Source organism: Myxocyprinus asiaticus, chromosome 19, assembly GCF_019703515.2.
Source record: "Myxocyprinus asiaticus isolate MX2 ecotype Aquarium Trade chromosome 19, UBuf_Myxa_2, whole genome shotgun sequence".
Classification (NCBI taxonomy): Eukaryota; Metazoa; Chordata; class Actinopteri; order Cypriniformes; family Catostomidae; genus Myxocyprinus; species Myxocyprinus asiaticus.
In genome coordinates, this window is record NC_059362.1 from 27226781 (window position 1) to 27248575 (window position 21795).

General features: G+C 40.9%; 1 protein-coding gene across 1 annotated transcript in view; it reads left to right on the plus strand.

Moving 5' to 3' along the window:
- Positions 1-540: 540 nt before the first annotated feature.
- The window catches only part of ppp4r4 (protein phosphatase 4, regulatory subunit 4), a 65257-nt gene continuing 44002 nt past the window's right edge, over positions 541-21795 (plus strand). The window contains exons 1-4 of the mRNA XM_051644744.1: positions 541-1448; positions 4001-4074; positions 17845-17947; positions 18062-18209. Coding sequence (XP_051500704.1) covers positions 1344-1448; positions 4001-4074; positions 17845-17947; positions 18062-18209 — 430 coding nt within the window. The 5' untranslated portion in view covers positions 541-1343. The remainder of the gene's footprint in view (positions 1449-4000; positions 4075-17844; positions 17948-18061; positions 18210-21795) is intronic.

Below are 21795 nucleotides of genomic sequence, written 5' to 3' on the forward strand. Positions count from 1 at the left end.
GGCTTCACGATGTTAGCCAATCATAACAATGGGCGTTTACATTGAAGTTTTAAGAAGGCGCTTAGACCAAAGCGAGCTTTCAGACAAAGAGTCAGAGACAGGGTGGAACATTTTTATATATTACTAAATAGTGACTGTTTTGGTGCTAAAAAAAAAAAACTTTAAACACATTAGAAGTGGACTTCAGGGAAGGTTATAAAATTAGTTTTTTAGAGTAGTCTATTTCGTTTTATTTATTGAGTGTATTTAAATGTCTGCTAATAGTGGGCACTGGTTTTACACATTTACACAATGAGCAAAAGGCAAAAATTAGCTTATTCCGCACAGAAAGTTTTCCCGGAATTAGCCATATTAAGAATATTACGTCTAAGTAAACGTAAACAATTACAACATGACAGACAAACCATTCAGTTTTGCTGCGTTCCAGTTCTTATTCGATTCTGATGACGAACTTCAAATCGACCCTCTGACGCTCCAACTGCTCTAAACTGCTGTGGCATGCTGTCTCCATGGAAACCAGTTTAGTTGGTGCAGTGCGTTTGCGTGGTTTGAATATTCCTGCTTGTTAGCATATCCACACAGGGTTTTAAAATATAAAAGACGTACCTTAGTGAAATGATCCGCTTACCGTTTTGGGGTAGATATACTGTTGATTATTCGTATCGAGATGAGAATTAAATAAACAAAGGTCTTTCTCGAGGGGAGTTGTTTTCGACAGTCCTTTTTTTTTTTAAGTTTGTTGTCGTGTTATTAGCGAGCTAACGTCAACCGTGGCGGTGAACAGGTACGTGTGGCCAGGTTAAAATGCAAATTTAGCTCACATTAGCTGTTGATGCAAGTGTGATCTTACATTTAACGCCCATTTTGGAATATCTTGAATAAGGATCTCTGCTTTATATGAAAAAAAAAAAAAAAAAAAAAAAAAAAAACATATATGGGTGGTTTTCCCAGCATTGTGGATTTCATTCTGATCACCAGCATGCATTGACCGCAAGCAACTGCTCTAGTCGGGAAACGCGCATCAAATCCATCTTTTTCTCGGAAAGTTGACAACACTTTAATCACCGGAATCCCTCACTATGTGCTGCGTGTTTTTCAGCCGCCAGCGCACGCGCCTCTCCTGAAAGCGTGTTTAGAAACTGCACAGACAACTGAATATCCCTGCCACGCAAATCAATTAGTGAAAGATCAAGCTTTGCAACCAGGGGACGCGTTTGTTGTAGGAGGACCATCCTGTCTTCATCAAAGAAATCCCGTCAGTCATTCAGAGTCAAGAAGCCGCAATAATGACAGTACTTTGACATTCGCGTCTGACACATTTACGCAGAAGAAACTTAGGACAGATGTTTATCACCAAAATGACACCGAGTCAGGCCAGTTTGTTTGGACAGATAGAAGACCTGCAGGACCTTTCTTTCATCGAGAGACCAATACGCAGGAGCCTGAAGGTATGTATTCCCAACCAATTTCTTCTTCTGTCAGTGTTCAGAATTGTCTATTAAGCAATGTTATTATAATGACACGTTTTTATGACATTTATTTGACTCTGCAGAATGCAGATGATCTGTTTAGTGGAAGGCTGTGATAATTGAATACGACTAAACAGAAATGTGTATGCGCTTTGACGTTTTATTTGTTCCTCACGCACCGACTCTTTTATTCTGTATGATAACGCGAGACAGTTTGTTTATTTATTTTATTATTTATATGAAGTAGTAATTCCTTTGGGAAGAACGGGGGTTGCCCACTTCAGTCTGCTGAGTGACGCAGTTTTTGTCAGCTGTCCGCATCACTGCTTCGCCTCCTCATTTTCGCGCCACACCACTGCGGAACAGAGGATTTCCACTTCAAAACCACAACGTTATTCGTATTACTACCACAAATTACTTCACTTTCAGCAGTACGTCGTCGTGTGATGCGTCTCAGTCCACTGCAATGGTGATGTACACATGCCAACAGTAAAGCAAAGCAAGGATACTCTCATCTCTCGGAGTCTTTTCACGTATGCAATGCTTACAGGGCGGGTGTTTCTGTCCCTTAATTATTATTATTATTATTATTTTACTTATTATTATTTTTTTAAATAGGTAGGTTCCTTAGAAAAGCATCGTGGCCTCAGAGCCCTAAAGTAATAGACTGGGTAAGCACCTACACATGGCTCCCGTCCCCCACGCTATCTCTTCCCACGCAGTCCCTCTTGCCTCGTATGCCTCCCTGCAGCCTCCTCACATATTTGGCTGAATCATCTGTAAAGGAATCTTGCCCAATTACAGGCCATTCTTTATTTAAGACCCGCTAATTTTGAAGTGGACAAAAGGCCCTCATGTATACATAAGTGAGTGTTAACCATATTTGCAAAATTGTATTTTTTTTTCTTTAGAGAGAGTCAACATTATAGGTAAAAAAAAACCTTTGTTTCCTTCTTCATTAAAGGGACGATTCACACAAAAATGAAAATTCTGTTATCATTTACACACCCTCAGCATGTTCCAAAAACCATATGACTTTCTGGTCTCACTTTAAAGAAGGTGTTTTTAACTGCTATGCACTAACATTAAAATACAAACAATACAATGTACTTATTGTGTAACAACATGTTGTTCTGCAAAATTCTCACAAGATTCACATTTGCTGCTACTGAAGTTGAGGTATGGGTAGTCTCGCATAGCAAAGGTCTAGGCTCTATAGCAGCTTCAATTGGCCAAGAACCACTCATTTAGAAAGGAAAAGCCATCAAACTAACATGTTAAGCGATTAATCACAGTCGTTTTTTTCATTGGGGGGGTAGGGGCAGGGTTATTGGAGATGTATCATACCATAATAAAAGACCGACATGAGGGGAAAATTATTTATATAATGGTGCACGAGTCTTCATTTCACTTTCTGTAACATGCCTTAAACTAAACTCTGAGTATCTTTAACAGATTTGATGTCACTAACCTGGCAAACTTGGGCAAATTGTATGATTATTTCATCATCAAAATCGTTAATTGTATCAACGCAGAACCTTGTGAACACAACTCGGCATCCAGGCGGACTGGTAAAACGTCCTGTGTGCTTCTCCTCGTGCACTCACGAGTTGATCAAGAAAACGTTTTCCAGTTTTGTGTGCTAAATGCATTTGATGGTTAGAGAACAAACTGTGTGGTCCGTTGGCCTTCAGCACTTCTGAGGCTGAGACTATTGCATGGGTAGGTTTAGGATTAGTGTTTAGTTTAGGGTTAGGGTTTAGGGTAAGGTTTGGGTTAGGTTTAGATTTAGGATTAAGGGTAAGGTTAACAGTGTAACTAAAGATGTTATTAAATGCAGGAACTTTTAATGTAAGTACAATGCAACAACACATATGTACATAATAAGTACATTGTATGAAATGCTTAAGTACATAGTAGTTAAAGTTAACTAGTATAAAGTGGGTCTGACTTTCTTTTTCCCGTGGGACACAAAAGGATATGTTTGGCAAAAAGTTAAGGACTGACAGTCTCAGTCGCCATTCACTTGCATTGCATCCTTTGTCCATAAAATTGAAGTGAAAGGTGACTCAGACTAACATTCTGCTTTACACTCTGTCTACACCAGACGCGGCAAAAACAAATAGCTCCCATTATAATCAATGATGCTGTCTATACTGGATGTGTTAGTCACGTCGCACCGACAGTAAAAAGCCATTTTGCGCTGCACCAGCTGGTGCTACTGCTGTCAACAACACAAATAAAGAGTTTAGAATGTTCATTTCGACGCGTCCATTGTAGACAGCCTCAAGCTGTTGCAGAGCGATGTACTTCGACATTGCCTGTGTCAGGTGTAGACAGGATGTAACATCTCTTTTTATGAAAGACGACTATATGGGTGGGTTTGGAAGGACGTTAAGGTGAGTAAATGATGATAGAACTTTAATTGTTGGATGTGCTTTCCCTTTAAATACTGTGCTTTTTAATGTGCGGATAGACAGGCACGTTTGTATTGTAATCTATCGAAATCACCTTGTTTCCTCCATTTTCAGACTGCAGAAGAGATTGACAAACTCACAGTGGATGAAGATTTGAATGACATAGAGCGAGCAGTCTACCTTCTCAGGTAAAAAAAAGTCCTTATCTGAGGAAAAAACAGAACTGGTAGATGTTAAGTTATGTCTACCATAGGTACCATAGCAAATGTTAATTATATTCCCTTTTAATGGCTAGGTTTGTTAGTTTTAAAATGGTATGATTCAGTTTCTATGCAAAAAACTATGCCATTATGTTGCATACTCCAGCCATGTTTTGCATCATTAGTAAATTCACTGCATACCAGATTATCTGAATCAGTTTTGCTCAGTTCTTGTCCTTTCTATTTGACATGTGGTTGGAAACTGTTTACTTGTCCCAGCATTGCTAGCTGCTACTGTTTAAACAAATGTGTATCCAGGTTAAACTGACCACATAACAACGTCTCAATCACTGCTGACTGGCATAGAACATCCAGCTCAGTGGGTAAGGGCAGGCTGTGTCATCGCTGCTGTACTAGCCTTATGAATAATGTATCTCTTGAATGGCCTCTCATTGATATCTAGCAAAGTCCCTTTCAAGGAAAGTCAGTCCACTCAGCGGCAATCTTTGGAACACTCCTAGGAAGCTATTTTCTATGTAAACAAGTGGCATAAAAGTACAGCTCCTATCTACTTGAATGGGGAAAGACTGGAATCTTCAAAAAGGTTGGTCAAGATTACGATCAAAGAACATATATAAAATTCACAGTAAAATCTGACAACAACAACATTGTGCTTTTTTTTTTTTATCTCAAGTCAAGCTCAAAAAAACGCTATTTTTCAGGCTGGTTCAGCTAAAGCACACGTGCGTTCTTAAGTTGATTGTGATCTGTGTATCTAAAAGTTGATTGGCCCTTTTACCTGTAAGGAGGGACTTCCCTTTTTACAGAAGTGGTCCGTCTGCTAAGTAGACTCTGTTTCTAAGCAGAGCTAACTGCATGCTCATCTCAATGGACTTTGGGGAGTCACCATTATTAAGTTTCATGTTACTGTCACTCAGATGCAGATTTAGCAGAGATACACTGTTATCTGATCATTAAAGTTGAATGAATCTGGTTCTGATTACTGGGGAGATAGAGTTAAAAAAAATGTAATCAGATTTCCACAAAATTTGTATATCTACAGTTTGTATAATCTTGCGCTTTCGTGATGTGCACATTAGTATATGGTTTGTCAAATTTTGCCTTTTGAAAAGAGTTAGACAAAATTCCAAACTGTTTAAAAAACACAGAACAAATGTTACATTAGAGGAGACTTTTGTAATGACTGTGTTTGTTTTTAGAAGGGATGCTCTGATCGATCGGCCGATATTCACATCCTATGACTCGATCAGTGATAGGTAATTTGACCGAGTGCATTGACCGATTGCTCATGTCGCAAAAGACGCATGGCTCCTTTAAGACATCAGCAGCACTGTCATGGCATCACGGAGTGAGGGGAATACTGGCATAGTGTTGTAAGACAACAAACTTGATTCAGCAGTTAAGAACGATGCAGTGGGAGAGGTATGGCGAATATGAAACATTTTTGTACTGTACTGTTAAAGGAATAGTTCACCCAAAAATGAAAATTCTCTCATCTTTTACTCACCCTCATGCCATTCCAGATGTGTATGACTTTCTTTCTTCTGCAAAACACAAATTAAGGTTTTTAGAAGAATATCTCAGCTCTTTAGGTCCATACAATGCAAGTGAATGGATGACACAATTTTGATGCTCCAATAAGCACATAAAGGCAGCATAAAGGTAATCCAGAAGACTCCAGTGGTTAAATCCATTTCTTCAGAAGTGATATGATATGTGTGGGTGAGAAACAGATCAATATTTAAGTCCATTTTTGTATGTATGAAGAATGTGAATTACCAAAAACACAAGAAGAAAAATGTGAAAAAATGTTGGTACCCGTTCACTTAACCACTTCACTTAACTGGACCAAAAGAGATGAGAAATTCTTCAAAAAAAATCTTAATTTGTGTTCTGCTGTAGAAAGAAAGTAATACACATCCAGGATGGCATAATGGTGGGTAAATAATGAGAGAATTTTCATTTTTGGGTGAACTATTCCTTTAATGTGGCGTTTCACATGCGACAAGGCAAAGGGAAAACAGCTTGAGCTGTGAAACGGTCCTTATTAGTTCATGGTGGCAGCTTCTTAGTCTCCGCTGGGTATAGGCATCTCAGTAATAATGCAAATTACAAGATGTGGTGTAATTTAAACATCTTTATTAAATATCTCCCGATTAAATGGCATTAAATATAGTAGCACCTGTAGAGTCCAGAAAAATTAGCTCTTTCTCCGTTTTCCTTTCATCCCATGAGAGAGTTCCCTCATTAAAGTTCAAGCAGCAACAAGTGAAAAATGAACTATTAATACAATCATCCAACTAAATGAAAGGGCAGGAAAGGAATTTATAAATATAATAATTCTTTATACAATATTAAGATACCATAATATAATGTATTAAATATAATGCAAAAATAAAATAAGGAAGAATAATAATTAATTATTAATAATAAATAATATGAAATATGACAACGAATCAATGATCAAAAATGTCACATTGTTTAATTGCACCTATGGGTTATCAGTTTGTCTTCAGTTTGACACTAAGCTTAATTTTTTATACAGCTATCTATCTTAATATAGATAATATTTTGTTTGCCTATACTTGTTTTAAAGTCTTATAAAAAAAAGCCCTTTTAATAAGCCTTTTAAACTTTTTAATCTCTTTTTGTCAGCAAAAACTAGGCAGTGTTATTACTGGGAAGAGGAATATTCAGTTAATAGTAACAGTGTGCAGAAAGCTTATATATAGCTAGTTATGACAGAGATCCTGATGAAATGTGAAATGATCGGGATCGGTATCGGCCGATCAGGTGACAAGAAGAAAGGTGATTGGTATCGGCTGTAAAAATCCTGGTTGGAGCATCCCTAGTTTTTAGGTCATCTATTTCTGTTACTGTTATATCTAACTTTTTGCAATCTGCAGTTGTGCGACTGTTTGCCTTTTTTATTAGCATTTTGAAGAGAACATAAACCAGTACACAAAGGCATAAAAAAGCCAACTTCAACTCAATAGCACCGAAATACTACCAACACATCAGTTTCAACACACGAGGGGACAGGGTTTTCCCTTACGGGATGGCTACAAACCCCTCCCCCGCCCACCATTTGGCAAATCGGACCACTCTTCCGTTCTGCTTCTGCCCGCTTACAGGCAGAAACTGAAACAGGAAGCACCCACCCTCAGAACGATCCAGTGCTGGTCGGACCAATCAGACTCTATGTTACAAGACTGTTTTGATCACGCGGACTGAGAGATGTTCTGGTCCGCCTCTGATGGCGACATCGAGATATACGCTGACAGCATAACGTGTTTCATCAGGAAGTGCATAGAGGATGTTGTACCGACCAAAACAATATGGATCTACCCTATTCAGGGCCGTGTCATGAGTTTTTTTATGGACATTTTCAACCTTTCCCTCTCTTTGTTTGTAGTCCCCACATGCTTTAAAATGTCCACCACTGTGCCTGTACCAAAGCAATCCAAAATCACTTGCTTAAATGACTGGCGTCCTGTTGCTCTGACCCCCATCATCAGCAAATGCTTTGAGAGACGTAAGAGATTACATCTGCTCTGTGCTGCCTACCTCACTGGACCCACTGCAGTTTGCTTACTGCAACAACAACTCCACTGATGATGCCATTGTATCTACACTACACACTGCTTTCTCCCACCTGGAAAAAAGGAACACATATGTGAGAATGCTGTTTGTGGACTACAGCTCAGCATTCAACACCATAGTGCCCTCCAAGCTTGATAAGAAACTCCGGGCTCCTGTGCAGCTGGATCCTGGACTTCCTGTCAAGCAGACACCAGGTGGTTAGAATGGGCAGCAACATCTCCTCATCACTGACCCTCAACACTGGAGCCCCACAGGGCTGTGTTCTCAGCCCACTCCTGTATTCCCTGTACACATATGACTGTGTGGCAACACATAGCTCCAATGCCATCATTAAGTTTGCTGATGATACGACGGTGGTAGGTCTGATCACTGACAATGATGAAACAGCCTACAGAGAGGAGGTGCACACTCTGTCACGCTGGTGTCAGGAGCACAACCTCTCCCTCAACATCAGCAAGACAAAGGAGCTTGTGGTGGACGTAAGGAGAAAAGACAGAGAACACAGCCCCATCACCATCAGTGTAGCACCGGTGGAGATAGTCAGCAGCTTCAAGTTCCTTGGTGTCCACATCACTGAGGAACTCACATGGTCCGTACACACTGAGACCGTTGTGAAGAAGGCTCACCAGCGCCTCTTCTTCCTGAGACGGCTGAGGAAGTTTGGAATGAACCACCACATCCTCACACGGTTCTACACCAGCACTGTAGAGAGCATCCTGACTGGCTGCATCACTTCCTGGTACGGCAACAGCACTGCCCTCAACGGCAAAGCCCTGCAAAGTGTGGTGTGAACTTCCAGACACATCATTGGAGGTGAGCTTCCCTCCCTCCAGGACATATATACCAGGCAGTGTGTGAAAAAAGCTTGGATGATCATCAGAGACTCCAGTCACCCGAGCCATGGGCTGCTCTCACTGCTACCATCAGGCAGGTGGTATCGCAGCATCAGGACCCGCACCAGCCGACTCCATGACAGCTTCTTCCCCCAAGCAATCAGACTTTTGAACTCTTGATCTCTCACGATCAAAATACATCAGCACTGCACTTTATTAATCTTACACTGGACTGTCATAAATTATATTCTCTCTTAACAACACACTGGCAACTGACTATCAACCGACAGCCTGAATGTCAATACAGAACAATACAACCTACTGTATATTATATATATATACTATTTTTATTGTTTAAATACTATTCTATTTTTATTGTGTATGTGTGTTCTATATTGTGTGTATTTGTATACTGTACATTGTATATTATTATTTGATATTGTGTTGTGTGTAATTATGTGTATATTATATATGTAAATTGTGTTGTGTAAATCTGATGTTTATTGTAAATTGGTATATGTCTCATTACTGTCATGACTGCTATGTTGCTTGGAACTGCACCCAAGATTTTCACCCACTGTTGCACTTGTGTATATGGTTGAGTGACAATAAAGGGATTTGATTTGATTTGATTTGACATCAGTCTAGTTGAAGCACAATTGTTTTTGACATATGAATTTATGGACATCACCTAAATGACTTGCTATTTAACTTACTGTACTTGCTAGGTCAAAGTCCAACTAAGTTCTTGTTCGTAGTCCATGATGTGTCTACATAGTTTTCTTGGTACTAGAACAACAGGGAAGCACTTGAATTGTTATATAGTTTAATGCAATATGCCTCCATGGTATGCAGAGATGACAGTACAAACTGTAGACATGGACCATATATTAAACTTCTTTATGTAATGGTGTTTTGACCCAAAACTCCCAACATTTCCCTCTTTTGGAAGATCTCATTTGGAATCTCTGTGTCCCTCTTTAACCTATAAAACTCTATAATGCTCCTTGCCTGTGCTAATTAAGTTGAAGTGTCACTCCACACCATGACTCCCTTGGGTAGCAAACTAGTTCTGAGAACAATTAAATTGCCCCTGTTTGCTGTCAGTTGGCACTTAAAAGCAGGCTGCCAGAGCATCCTTAGGGTGACTGAAAAGAGAGTGTTTGTTAAGAAATGGATGAATGGTTCAAAGAGGTGTGTGTTCCTGATGTGCAGACTCACATAGATTATGTGATGCCATCTCAGTGTGACTGCCATTTTTGGCATTTTGGACACTTTTTAAGATATTCATTTTGTTTTCTATAAACCTGTAACACATTTCAATGTTTATCTTACCTTACAGTTTATCTTAAACATTGAAATGTGTAATTTCTCCACCACTAGTGCCACCAAATAGAATTGCGAAAATAAACATTGTTCTCAAAACAGCTTTCTGAATACGCCACCTCTCTGCCATTTGTCGAACAAACAGAAAGTCTTGCCCCCAACTCATGGCATTGGTCAAGTCAATGTTGCTGCATAGGTCTAGATGGGTCACTCAAAACAAAAAACTTATATTTGTCTTTGCATATTAATCTGGGATAGATATTTTAACACCGAAAAGTTACACACTACAGCTTTAAGCCATAATCAGTGTCCATTATTACAGAATAAAACTCTGCTTCCTTCATTTGAGAAACATCTTTTGTGGCAATAATGTATTTTATTCTGAATTGAAGAGCTCAAATATTACACTTTGCTACTTTTATCAAGTAACTCAAAAGAACTTCCAATTTTCCAGGGTAACATGAGGGCTACAATGTTGTCATTTGTTTACATTTCAAATATTACTTACATTACTGTAGTAGCATAAACAACTCAAAATGATATGCTGCTTTATTTTGGTAGAATGCCCCTTTTTGTCCAAGAGGGGCAGGAAGGATGGACTTGCTGAAAAAGTCAGCAAGGATTGCAGTAAACATAACTCAAGAGATTTTATAACCCATATTTGATCTACTGAAGTAAAACTCTCTTGAAAAGCATCTGCCATTTTGTTCTGTTGTTGTTGTTTCATCACTTGCCTGTCTATGGCTTCCTTAACACTGTAAAGGTGGCACCATGAAAAGCTGTATACTCAAACTGTTTAATGCTCCATTACCTTCCACAAAGTTGTCGCTAGTCTTCCTGGGGTCCGCACAACAATACACAATAAAAAAATAATATTTATAATGACAAAAAAAAAAAAAAGAAGAAGAAGAAGAAGAAAACTCCTGTCAAATCACCAAATATATAAATTAATTACAAATAAATTAAAGCAAATCATTTTTCCACATTATGATCATAAAGTGGACATTATATTAGGCTGCACATGAAACATGGAATAGAATAATAATTAAAAAAAAATCAAATATCAAACATTAAAATAAAATAACAACAATAACGAAAAAAAAAATCTGAAAAACACATAAATGAACCTATGTATTTGTAAGCTTAGCTTTACATAGTTTTTTGAACAAATATGTACTTTTAAGCATATGGGAAGCATATTACAGACTGCTGAACCTAGATACCAAACAGTTTTTTTCATCAAATATGTTTGTGGACATGGTAAAAGAAGTTGAGCTATGCTCACTTGATGAGATTTATAACTAAAACCCACATATACTAGCTTTTCAAAAATGAAGCATGGTGTGTGATACGTGATGACTTTATGAAAGTATACCATGATTCATTTAATTTATAGCTTAATTTAGCTATAAATAATCTAGCCTGCACATACAGCCATGATAATTTTCTGTGCATATCACAAATATTGGCATAAAAAAAGACAATAAAGCACTAATGTAGCTGTTCTTCTGTACATTTCTGAAGTTTTTAAAAATAGTTCTCAGATCTACTTGACCATATTACTGGACAGTACTCAAGGTGTGCTAAAAGCTAGTGAATGCACCTAATCCTTTAAAACAGAAAATTAAACAAATGCAGAACATTAGATTGAGGTGCTAATGTTAGCTACATTCCAAGTTTTGATATTAGTGTTGATCTTGCAGTAACAGTGTGATTCATTATTTAATGAACATTTGGGGTAGTTTTGTTGACTGCTCCTTTTAGTTTGGAGTTTGCCATTTATGTGCTGTAGTAGCATATATTCTTTTGTTCATTTTGAAAACCAACTGAAGACTTATCTCGATTCATATGGGGAGGGGGGGGGGGATTTGTTATCATTAGCAACAGTAACAGATTATCAGATAACGCTGGCGAGCATGTTTTTTTCCCCCATTAAAACACCCTAATGGAATTTTGCCTACATTGCACACACCTTCCCTTTTCCAGCAACACCCCCCCCCCTAACATTCTAGACTAGAGTTTATTTTAAGTAATTTGTCTTAATTCACAAATATGCTACACTGTACTTTAACAAAGATTATATGAGATTATAAAACTCTGGAATTTGATTTGTGCTATCAGGTATTCTGTAGGTAAACACTCACTGCCTCTGATGAAGCAATTATCCTTGGCAAACAGTGAAGGTTTAAGTGCTGCTGAGCAGCTTTAAAGGTACAGTGAGTTTAGATGAGGGTCAATAAGAGAGATTTATTCATTTTGGTGTGCTGATGTCAGGAGTAGCACTGCTCTTGCTCTTGTAATTCATGCTGATGCTGCTTCAGGGTTTTAGGAGATGCTTTTTGTTGTTTGTGTCAGGACTTGTTTGTGTAAATTAGCCTTTTGGAGTATTATGCACTAACTTTATATGGCAGGAAGCTTGTAACGGTGGTCTTGAGGAAGAATTTGGTTTGGTTGTTAACCTGAGATCAATAAATAGACCCAATTTACAAGCTTTTTCAGGCCAAGGACCCCTTGGGAGGAAAGAGAGAGAACAAGATTTATTCTATTCGTACTATAGTAATATATTTACATATCTTATTATGATGCTCACATTGCAAAGCCATTAAAATAATCAGTATTTATGTACAAATACTGGATCATAACATTGCAATCTGAAAGGTATAGTTCACCCAAAAATGAAAATTCTGAAAAATTCTGAAAAAATGAACAGTTTTGGTTGAAGTTAATTTGTATTGTATTTTTATTCAATACATATTTTCTTTTTGTCACAAAAATGAGTTTGAGATGAAACAATTATTGGAAGTCCCCTTACAGCACTTCCACAGATCCCCTATCGAAGACCCTTGCTTTATGGTGGGGAGCACTATAAGTATTACTACAAGTGTTACTACACTGGTAGCCTACTTTAGGTTTACAGTAGTATAGGGCTTTAAGGCTTAAAGCTCACTACCATACCGTTTGACTCATATTGTCATTAGGGTATATCTACTATAAAGTAGACATCTGCACGGGCCTTAAAATGAAACCCAAACCCGACCTGTACCTGAGACTGTGTGGTCCGACCCTAAAACCTGGCCCGAACGATACTGTCAGATTATAAGTCTGAACCCGAAATCGCTCACTATCTTTATAATTTCTTCTCCTAGCAAGTACTGTTGCAATAGGCTGTATTTTGTAAGCATATAGTACTGAAACAGTAAACATACAGTTTTAACAAGGCATGGCAGCCCCTCAGTACACTAGAGCAGAAGGGAAAAAAAACATTGACTTACCATATATTTGGTGAAACTTCACTTGGTGCAGAACAATCTGGAATAAAATTAAACAATGCAACAATCCCCTCTATGCAGCCTGAACTTGTTCAGAACTTTGAATCTTTGTGACAACTTCACTAAAAACAATATAGACGCAGCGTAAAGAATGAAACAGAGTTCAGGTGTCTCGACATGCGTTTTTTACCATTTGAAGTTCTTTTTAACTTGACACAGTGTTTAAACAATGCCGGTCCTGCGCAAGACGCTGAAGAAACAGCGAGACACAGTGCAACAGTTAAAGACATTCGTACCTCATTTGTTTACATAGGAAAACAATGGGAAAACAGAATAGATGCGCGCAAATACACGTTTGGTGTGAACAGCTCCTAAGTCGTCTGTTCACAAGTGAGTGAGAGCGCATGTGCGAAACAAGTTCAGTAGGCCTGTTTATTTTTTCATTTATAACAAACCCAAACCCGAAGTCCTACTTTAAAAACTGACCCGAACCCGGCCCGAAACCCGTTAGGTTCTCGGGTCCCATCGGGCCCAGGTCGGGTTGCAGACCTCAATAAAGACATTGCCCTTGTTGGTCTTACACAATGTTAAGTGGAATCATCAGTCTTTAAACAATTTTATCTTCAAGCACATCCTGGAGTGAAGCATGAGCACAATTTAAAAACATGTGTCGCCTTGGATAGTTCACAGACAGCCTGTAACAGTCTGGGCTCTTCACTTCCTTCCCAGCATCAGTGGCCCAGTTGGGGATGGAAGTATTAGAGAGGCTGCCAAATGAAAACTAATAACTGTTTAGGTTTCATTACAGTCCTGCTGGCTCAACAATCAACTGCCAACTCACTTCCTCTGGAGGGGGAGCAAACAAACAGTGCATCACTTTTTTGCCACTGTATGTTGCCTTTCTCACTCTCCCAACTTTGTTTTTAAACTCAAGACATACTTAACTGAGCACAGCAGAGCTCAGAAAGATGAGAAAACTCAGATAGATGGGTTTGACATGAACAGTTGTAGATTTCTTCTTCATTTCACAATATATATATTTTTTTATTCATCATTTCTGAACAAAACTAAAGACAACATAGAAATTTCTAAACATTATTTGTCTTGTAGTGTTACTTCCCTTGCATGGAAACTCATAAATCTGATCTCCTTTATAACTCAGTTGTTTATCCTAGATAGCAATGAGATTAAATGGAGAGCAGATCAACGAATAAAAGGAATAAAAAATAAAATTCTCAGATTTTTCTCCTGAGAAGTAGACCCAAGTAATCTCACATCAGTATAGCCACTTTTCCACTATTGGGGCTGTGCAATTCTGAGTACGATGAGTAACGGTTCCAGTAGCATTTCCACTTGAGCACTGTTTGGTATGGTACAACTTTTTAAATTATTCCCAGCCCGGATTTCTCAGCAAGGTTTGCTAACCATACTCAAGACTGAGAACTGGTGGAACGTTGTGACGTGGCGTCTCACAATTCGTAACTTGACCAGTCAGTCCATTTTCGCAGCACCACAATGGAAAAAGAAAACATAACCATGCAAGCGAGCTCCGATTGGTGCCGAATAGCATGTTTCAGCCATGGTAATCGCTCAGCTCGATGGTGGAAAAGAACATATAGTCACAAACTGTGTTCAGATTGGTCAAATAACAAAGTCTGGAGATTTCAGTATTAATTCAGACATTTCTTATCAAATTCTACCAAAAACCAAATTTCTGGGCCATGCTGTCCACATTCATTCTTATACTTTGTATTTTTACTGTTTGTCAACTAATGTCTCATTTGTTTCTATTTTTATTAGTGCTGTCAGTCGATTAAAACTTTTAATCGCAATTAATCACATAATTTTCTGTTAATCGCGATTAATCACAGCTTTTGAAAGTGCTGAAATTTGACTTCTGTACTCCTTTTCCTGTCAAAATGCATTTATTTCCTTCTTAGGAAAGAAAACAAAACAATATGTTACAATATAATGCTTTAATGACATTTTCCAAACAAAACCTTCCACAGTATAAAGATATAAATGCACTAAAATAGCACTAATTCAAGTAACATTGTTTCACATCGTTTCAGCAATCATGAAGCCACATTCATGATTCACTTCAGGGCATCAGCATCAAGCGCCGCTTTGATCTCCACATGAAAAACGCTTGCAGACAAAAGCGTCTTGTTCTGCGTTTTAGTGATATTTAAGACTCGCCATGCTTCTGTGTTTATTAAAATGCATGTTACTTACTGAAAAATACTTGATTTATGTCACAAGTTCCATCTAGGTATGTTATGTACAACAAATGGTGTTAAGAGCTCCTTTCCCCATCACTTTATCACTAAAACCGAATCACTGCTGTGTGTGTTTGTGGTGTGTGCGTCAGTGTAATGTCTCCGGGCGGACACATCGCAAAGGTTCCCCCCTTCCAACCAATGTTTATTCTGGTTTACGCTGTATTAACGGTAAATTTGTGATTAAGAAAAATGTATGCTTTACATTTTTTTTATTTAATCACACGCTTTAACGGGTTAATTTTGACAGCTCTAATTTTTATTTCTCTTAAGGAATTTTAAGAAAAACATATGAGACAAAGTTGATACTTACATGAAACATCTTAGAACTCAGAACTCTCCTGAGCAATGAAAAAGCAACCTATGAGCAATAAAATGATCCTCTGGGCTGAACCCATTGTGAAGCCTTCACTCACCAGGGAAATCTAATTACAAATGCGTGCATAGCTCTTTTTACTTTCTGACCACTTTCCAGCTAGGACCTGGCCGGAGCAAACAGAGACTCAAGGCTCGTAGGAGTGGGATTGTGTTACCAAACCCTTCAGCACCTGGTCTTTAGCTTATTATGTCTTTCTTCTCTCTATAGTTGTCAGCTGCTCTGCTGTCTGCATGGCACTGCTGTAATTTAGTGGATAAACACAGGCATTGCTAAGGTGCTGCACTTTATTGACCCTATTCCAGAAGTGCAGAAAGCATGACTACATTACTTTCTTCTTAGACAAACTTGGCAGCAGGTGAGGCTGCTTCTTGGTTATTAAATAACCCTCTGCCAACAAAAGACACTGGAGGACAACCTAACCCTGAAAAAGTAATGAATACCTGTTTATAGTTAATTATTTAGAACAACAGCACATGAGTGGCTGATAGACATAAGACTGTTCTAGGGAGAGGAGGAAATCTGTGAGGTTCACCTGCACTAATCTTCAAGTGGTTCAAATGCTTGAATGGAAAAACAGTTACAGCATGATGAAAATAAAATCTCCCTTAGACAGCATTGGTTGTACTGTATAAATAATTAATACACAGAGGGGTTTCCTTTATATTTTCATTTGTATGCCTCAAACAATTACACATTTCATCCAAGATTATATGCCAGAATTGTTTAGAAAGTTTTAAAGTTTCAAAAAGAAATTATGTTTGTTTTTCTGACTCTTTTTCGGCTTCTAAAACCAACTCAACAGTAGTCTTGGACTTTATACTGACAACTGTTGGTGCAAATGCATGCACTATTGTTTATTTATTTGATTGAATTTCAAAACACCCTAAATAGAATAAAATAGCTTTTTCTAGGCCCTTTTATGGCTGGTGTATTCATCCCATGTGAGTGTATATCATTTAAAAAACATTTTTGCTAAAAGTTCTATTAATTTCTTTAGGTCTAAAACTTTTTGTAAGTAAAAAAAAGTTATTTTAAAGAGCTTCTGTCAATTACAGAAATTCAAACAAGGCCTCCATAATGGCCGGTTATTGTACATGAATGTAGATAGCCATTCATATAGAGCTTGAGGTGACAAGGAAAACCTTGAGACAAGATAATGTGCCTAAAAGGCAAAATTACCAGTTTTTCATTCAGTGTGATGTCAAAGCAGTAGTTTGGTGGCTCTTAAAGCATTACATTTACATTTAAGGCATTTAACAGATGCTCTTATCCAGATGGACTTTAAAAAAATGCTTTAGCTTCACATAGAAGTCCGTTGTGATCAACAGATGTTAGACATACAATTTAGAACAATATATTCAAGGAAAGTAGTGCTTCCTGTACAAATACAATCAAGTGCTAACTAATACTAATACAACTAAATGGAAAAAATAAACCTAATACAGATAAAACCTAGTGCAAAGACAAGCCAAGATTTATTTTGTATTAATCCAAGCATTGTTGAAAAAGATTGTGAGGGTTTCTGGTATTCTCACATGTAGTAAAATTTGATTCCATGGAGAGAAAAGTGCTTAGTCCTACTGGATGTGCTCAAGGTGAGGGTGTGACAAGACTTGCCAAGGTGGTTAGTGGCAGTGGGTGAGTTGTGGGTTTAGGCACAGTTTCAGAAGAAGGGATTCACTTTGCTTGAAATTAGATGTTCTCTCTTTTCCCCATGAGTCTGCTGAAACCATGTCATTTAAGTGAAGACATTGACAATGGAAAAGAGGTCAACAAAGACTTTTAAGAACTGTTTAGGAACTAAAAAAAGACATGGACCTAGACAAGGGTATGGACATATGCCATGTCATTCAAATTTTTGGTCAGAATGTTCTGACTCTTTGCAGCTGTCAAGATTTTAGTTAATCTTTTTGTTTTTGGTTTCTGACAAAGCTGGTAGTTTTACAATATGTCATCATTTGATGTTATTTATATCAGCATTTGAACAGAATTCCAGAATTCATAGAAACTATCAGCCATATTTCTGTGTTGGTCTGTCTCATCTTCAGTTCTGGACAGGATGTCCAACGAGCCAGTGTGATTATCAACCTGCCAAACCTGGTGCGTCAGAACCCAGCAGAGACGTTCCGCAGGGTGGTGCCAAAAGTCAGGGTAAGCCAAACAATGCTTCATTTTTTGTGTTTTGGTGCTGAGATCTGTTTATGATTATTAGATGCATGCTGTTTATGACTTATAATACAGAGCTCCCTCTTCTACCCCCAACAGGAGGTTCTCCATGTAGCCGGAGCGGATATGCAGCTTGCCGCAGCAGGGTCTTTCCTGACCATCCTCCAAGATGACATTGTTCTCATCCAGACACACACCCACTCAATCTTGCAGATAGTTCTTCTAAATCTCGACCACAGGGACACAGGTTGTCACTGTTTGAAAAACTATAACAAGCTCCTATAGCAAAGTGTATATACTAAAATTGGGCTTAAAGGGATAGTTCGCCTAAAAATAAAAACTTTGTCATCATGGACTCACCTTCATGTTGTTCCAAACCTATATGACTTTCTTTCTTCTGTGGAACACAAAATAAGATGTCAGACAGAATGATTGCCTCAGTCACCACTGACTTTCATTCAGTCTGCCTAATATCTCCTTTTGTGTTCTAAGAAAGAAAAATGCACAGGTTTTGGGACAACCTAACAGAAATTATTACAGAATTTTTATTTTTGAGTGAACTATCCTTTTAATTCTGGACTTTGTGAAGCAGTACTTAGTAAGTCATATTAAAGGGATAGATCACCCAAAAATTTAAATTCTCTCATCATTTCCTCACCTTCATGCCATCCAAGATGTGTATGATTCCCTATCTGTCACTCACTCGACATTGTGTCGATGTAGTGACACTAGGGGTCACTCTTGGGAGCCCGAGACACCTCTGGTCTTTGATAAAAGGCCAATGAAAATTGGCGAGTGGTATTTGCATGCCACTCCCACGGACATACGGGTATAAAAGGAGCTGGTATGCAACCACTCATTCAGATTTTCTCTTCGGAGCCGAACGGTCATGCTCATTGAGCTGAATTCTACTGTTCATTCACCTCTGCTGGATCTGACGGCACATTTCAGCAGCTTGGTGCACAGGTGCACTGCAGAGAACGCCCCTGGGTGCTTCGGCAGAAAACAAAGAGAGTATATTTTCTGAAAGAGCTTTTTCCTCTAAAAGAGAATATTTCTCTAAAAGAGCGGCACACACGGAACGTCTTTTTAAAGACGCGTCTTTTTAAAGATGCCTTTCCGATTGTGTGTTATTCCTGTTGCGGTTGATATCTCTCAACTTCGGATGGTCATGATCGCTGTCTTTCGTGTCTGGGCGCGACCCACATGGAGGCAGCATTTGTGGATGGTTCGTGTTCTCATTGCGAGAACATGACCATGGCAACGTTGCGGTCGCGGCTTGCTTTCGTAAGAAAGCAAGCCACCCCAGTGGCTCCCCGCCTCGGTCCTTCTACCTACGGGTATGAGACCAGTGCGGCTAGCACTGGGGGCGATTTGGGGGCCCCAATGGGATCGCCTCCGCCGGGTATCCCCCCGCGGTATGCTTTCCCGGGCGGCCGCGAGCGTCGGGTTAGAGTGGAACGCTCCGCTCTCCCCTGAACCCTCGCGGCTTGATGATTGGTTCCTGGGCTCGCGGCGCCGCTCAAAGCAGCCACGCCCCGCTCTAGTGCCAATCTTCCTGGAAGTGCACGAGGAGCTGACGAAATTGTGGGAGGCACCTTTAATACCCGGCCCTGATTCTGCAGTTCCCCCGCTCTCACTACCCTCGATGGTGGGGCGGCCAGGGGCTATATGGTGATTCCCCCGGTGGATAAGGCGCTCGCGGTGCACCTATGCCCGCAGAGCGCCGCCACCTGGCGTGGACGCCCTAAGCTCCCATCCAAGCCCTGTAGGCTCATGTCGTCCCTGACGGCTAAAGCCTACAGTGCTGCTGGACAAGCCGCCTCTGCCCTGCACGCCATGGCTCTCCTGCAGGTCCACCAGCCAAGGCGTTGATAAACCTGCATGAGGGTAGTTCCACCCCAGATTTGATGCAGGAACTGCGCTCAACTGAGCGCCACCTTTGGCTCAACCTGGTTGAGATGGGTGAGGCCGACAAGACACGGTTTCTTGCTGCCCCCATTTCCCAGGCTGGCCTATTCGGCGACACCGTCGAGGACTTTGCCCAGCAGTTCTCGGCAGTGAAGCAGCAGACGGAGGCAATCCGGCGCATCCTGCCCCGGTGCGGCTCAAGATCCCACACCCCGTCTGCTCGTCGCCAAGAGCATCCCCCTGCGGTGACTGCACCGGCTCCGCCGCAGCCCGCCCCTTCAACCCGGCCCCGGTGTGGAGCCCACCACAGGAAGCAGATGCCACCCGTCTCAGACAGGCGACCCAAGGACGAAGGAACCCACTCACCTGGAGCTGGTAAGAAGACCACTCCATCCCCTGGTGGAGGGCCAGATGGAAAATCTTTTGTTGCCTTTTTGTTTGATTTCGCCACATGTCCAAGTGGCTGCGGTACCCAACAGTTCAGCAAAAGAGTAGTTTCCTTCCTCCCTGGGTCACATACCCGGTGTGCACAGTCGTCATCACGACTACCGTCCACAGGTTTTTTCTTGCAGGATTGGCGCTCCAGCGGTGGTCTTTCTGCCCCTGAGCGCCCAGCTGTGGCACACAGCCGCCCCCAATGTGGCAGTCTCCGCGGGTTACGAGGACAGGCCTCTTCCTCCCCCGTCCCAGGCTGTTCCGGGGGTGGTCACAAGGAGCCAGGTAAGTGCTTCGATGTCCCTAGACTCAGCACAGCCATGACGTGGTGTGGCACCTCGAGCTCCGCCCCGCCGCGAGGCCCCACCTGCCGGTATGTCCGACGACGTTGTCCCCTTGGTCCCCCTTGCGCGGAACTTGGACGCGTGGCTTGCGCTTTCCAATCCTTCGCGATGGCTGATCCGGACCGTCCGACTTGGCCACGCGATTCAGTTCGCCAGGTGCCCACCCAGGTTCAGTGGTATTCACGTCAAGAACGAAAACGCTGCTACTTTGCGCGCGGAGATTGCTACCCTCCTACGGAAGGGCGCGATAGAACCTATCCCTCCAGCCGAGATGAAGAAGGGGTTTTACAGCCCCTACTTACTCGTACCGAAAAAAGGCGGTGGGTTGCGGCCAATCTTGACCTGCGAGTACTGAACCGGGCCTTACACAGACTCCCGTTCAAGATGCTGACGCAAAAACGCATTCTGGTGAGCGTCCAACATCAAGATTGGTTCGCGGCGGTAGACCTGAAGGATGCTTACTTCCACGTCTCGATCCTTCCTCGACACAGACCCTTCCTGCTATTTGCATTCGGGGGTCAGGTGTATCAGTATAAAGTCCTCTCTTTCGGCCTGTCCCTATCTCCTCGCGTCTTCACGAAGGTCGCAGAGGCTGCCCTTGCCCCGTTAAGGGAGGTGGGCATTCGCATTCTCAACTATTTCGGTGACTGGCTAATCCTAGCTCACTCTTGAGACATGTTGTGCGCACACAGGGACTTGGTGCTCTCACACCTCAGCCGACTAGGGCTTCAGGTCAACTGGGAAAAGAGCAAGCTCCTCCAGCTTCAGAGCATCTCTTTTCTCGGTTTGGAGCTGGACTCAGTCTCTTTGACGGCGCACCTTACGAACGAGCGTGCCCAGTCGGTGCTGGTCTGTTTGAAGGCGTTCAAACAGAAAATAGCGGTTCCGCTGAAACTTTTTCAGAGGCTCTGGGGCATATGGCATCCTCGGCGGTAACCACCCCTCTCGAGTTGATGCATATGAGACCGCTTCAGCACTGGCTCCAGACTCGAGTCCCGAGATGGGCATGGCACCACGGTCTGTCACCGTTTTTTCAGCCCTTGGACCGACCTCTCATTTCTACGGGCAGGTGTTCCTCTAGAACTGGTCTCCAGGCGCGTCGTGGTCACGACAGACGCCTCCAAAATGGGCTGGGGCACTGTT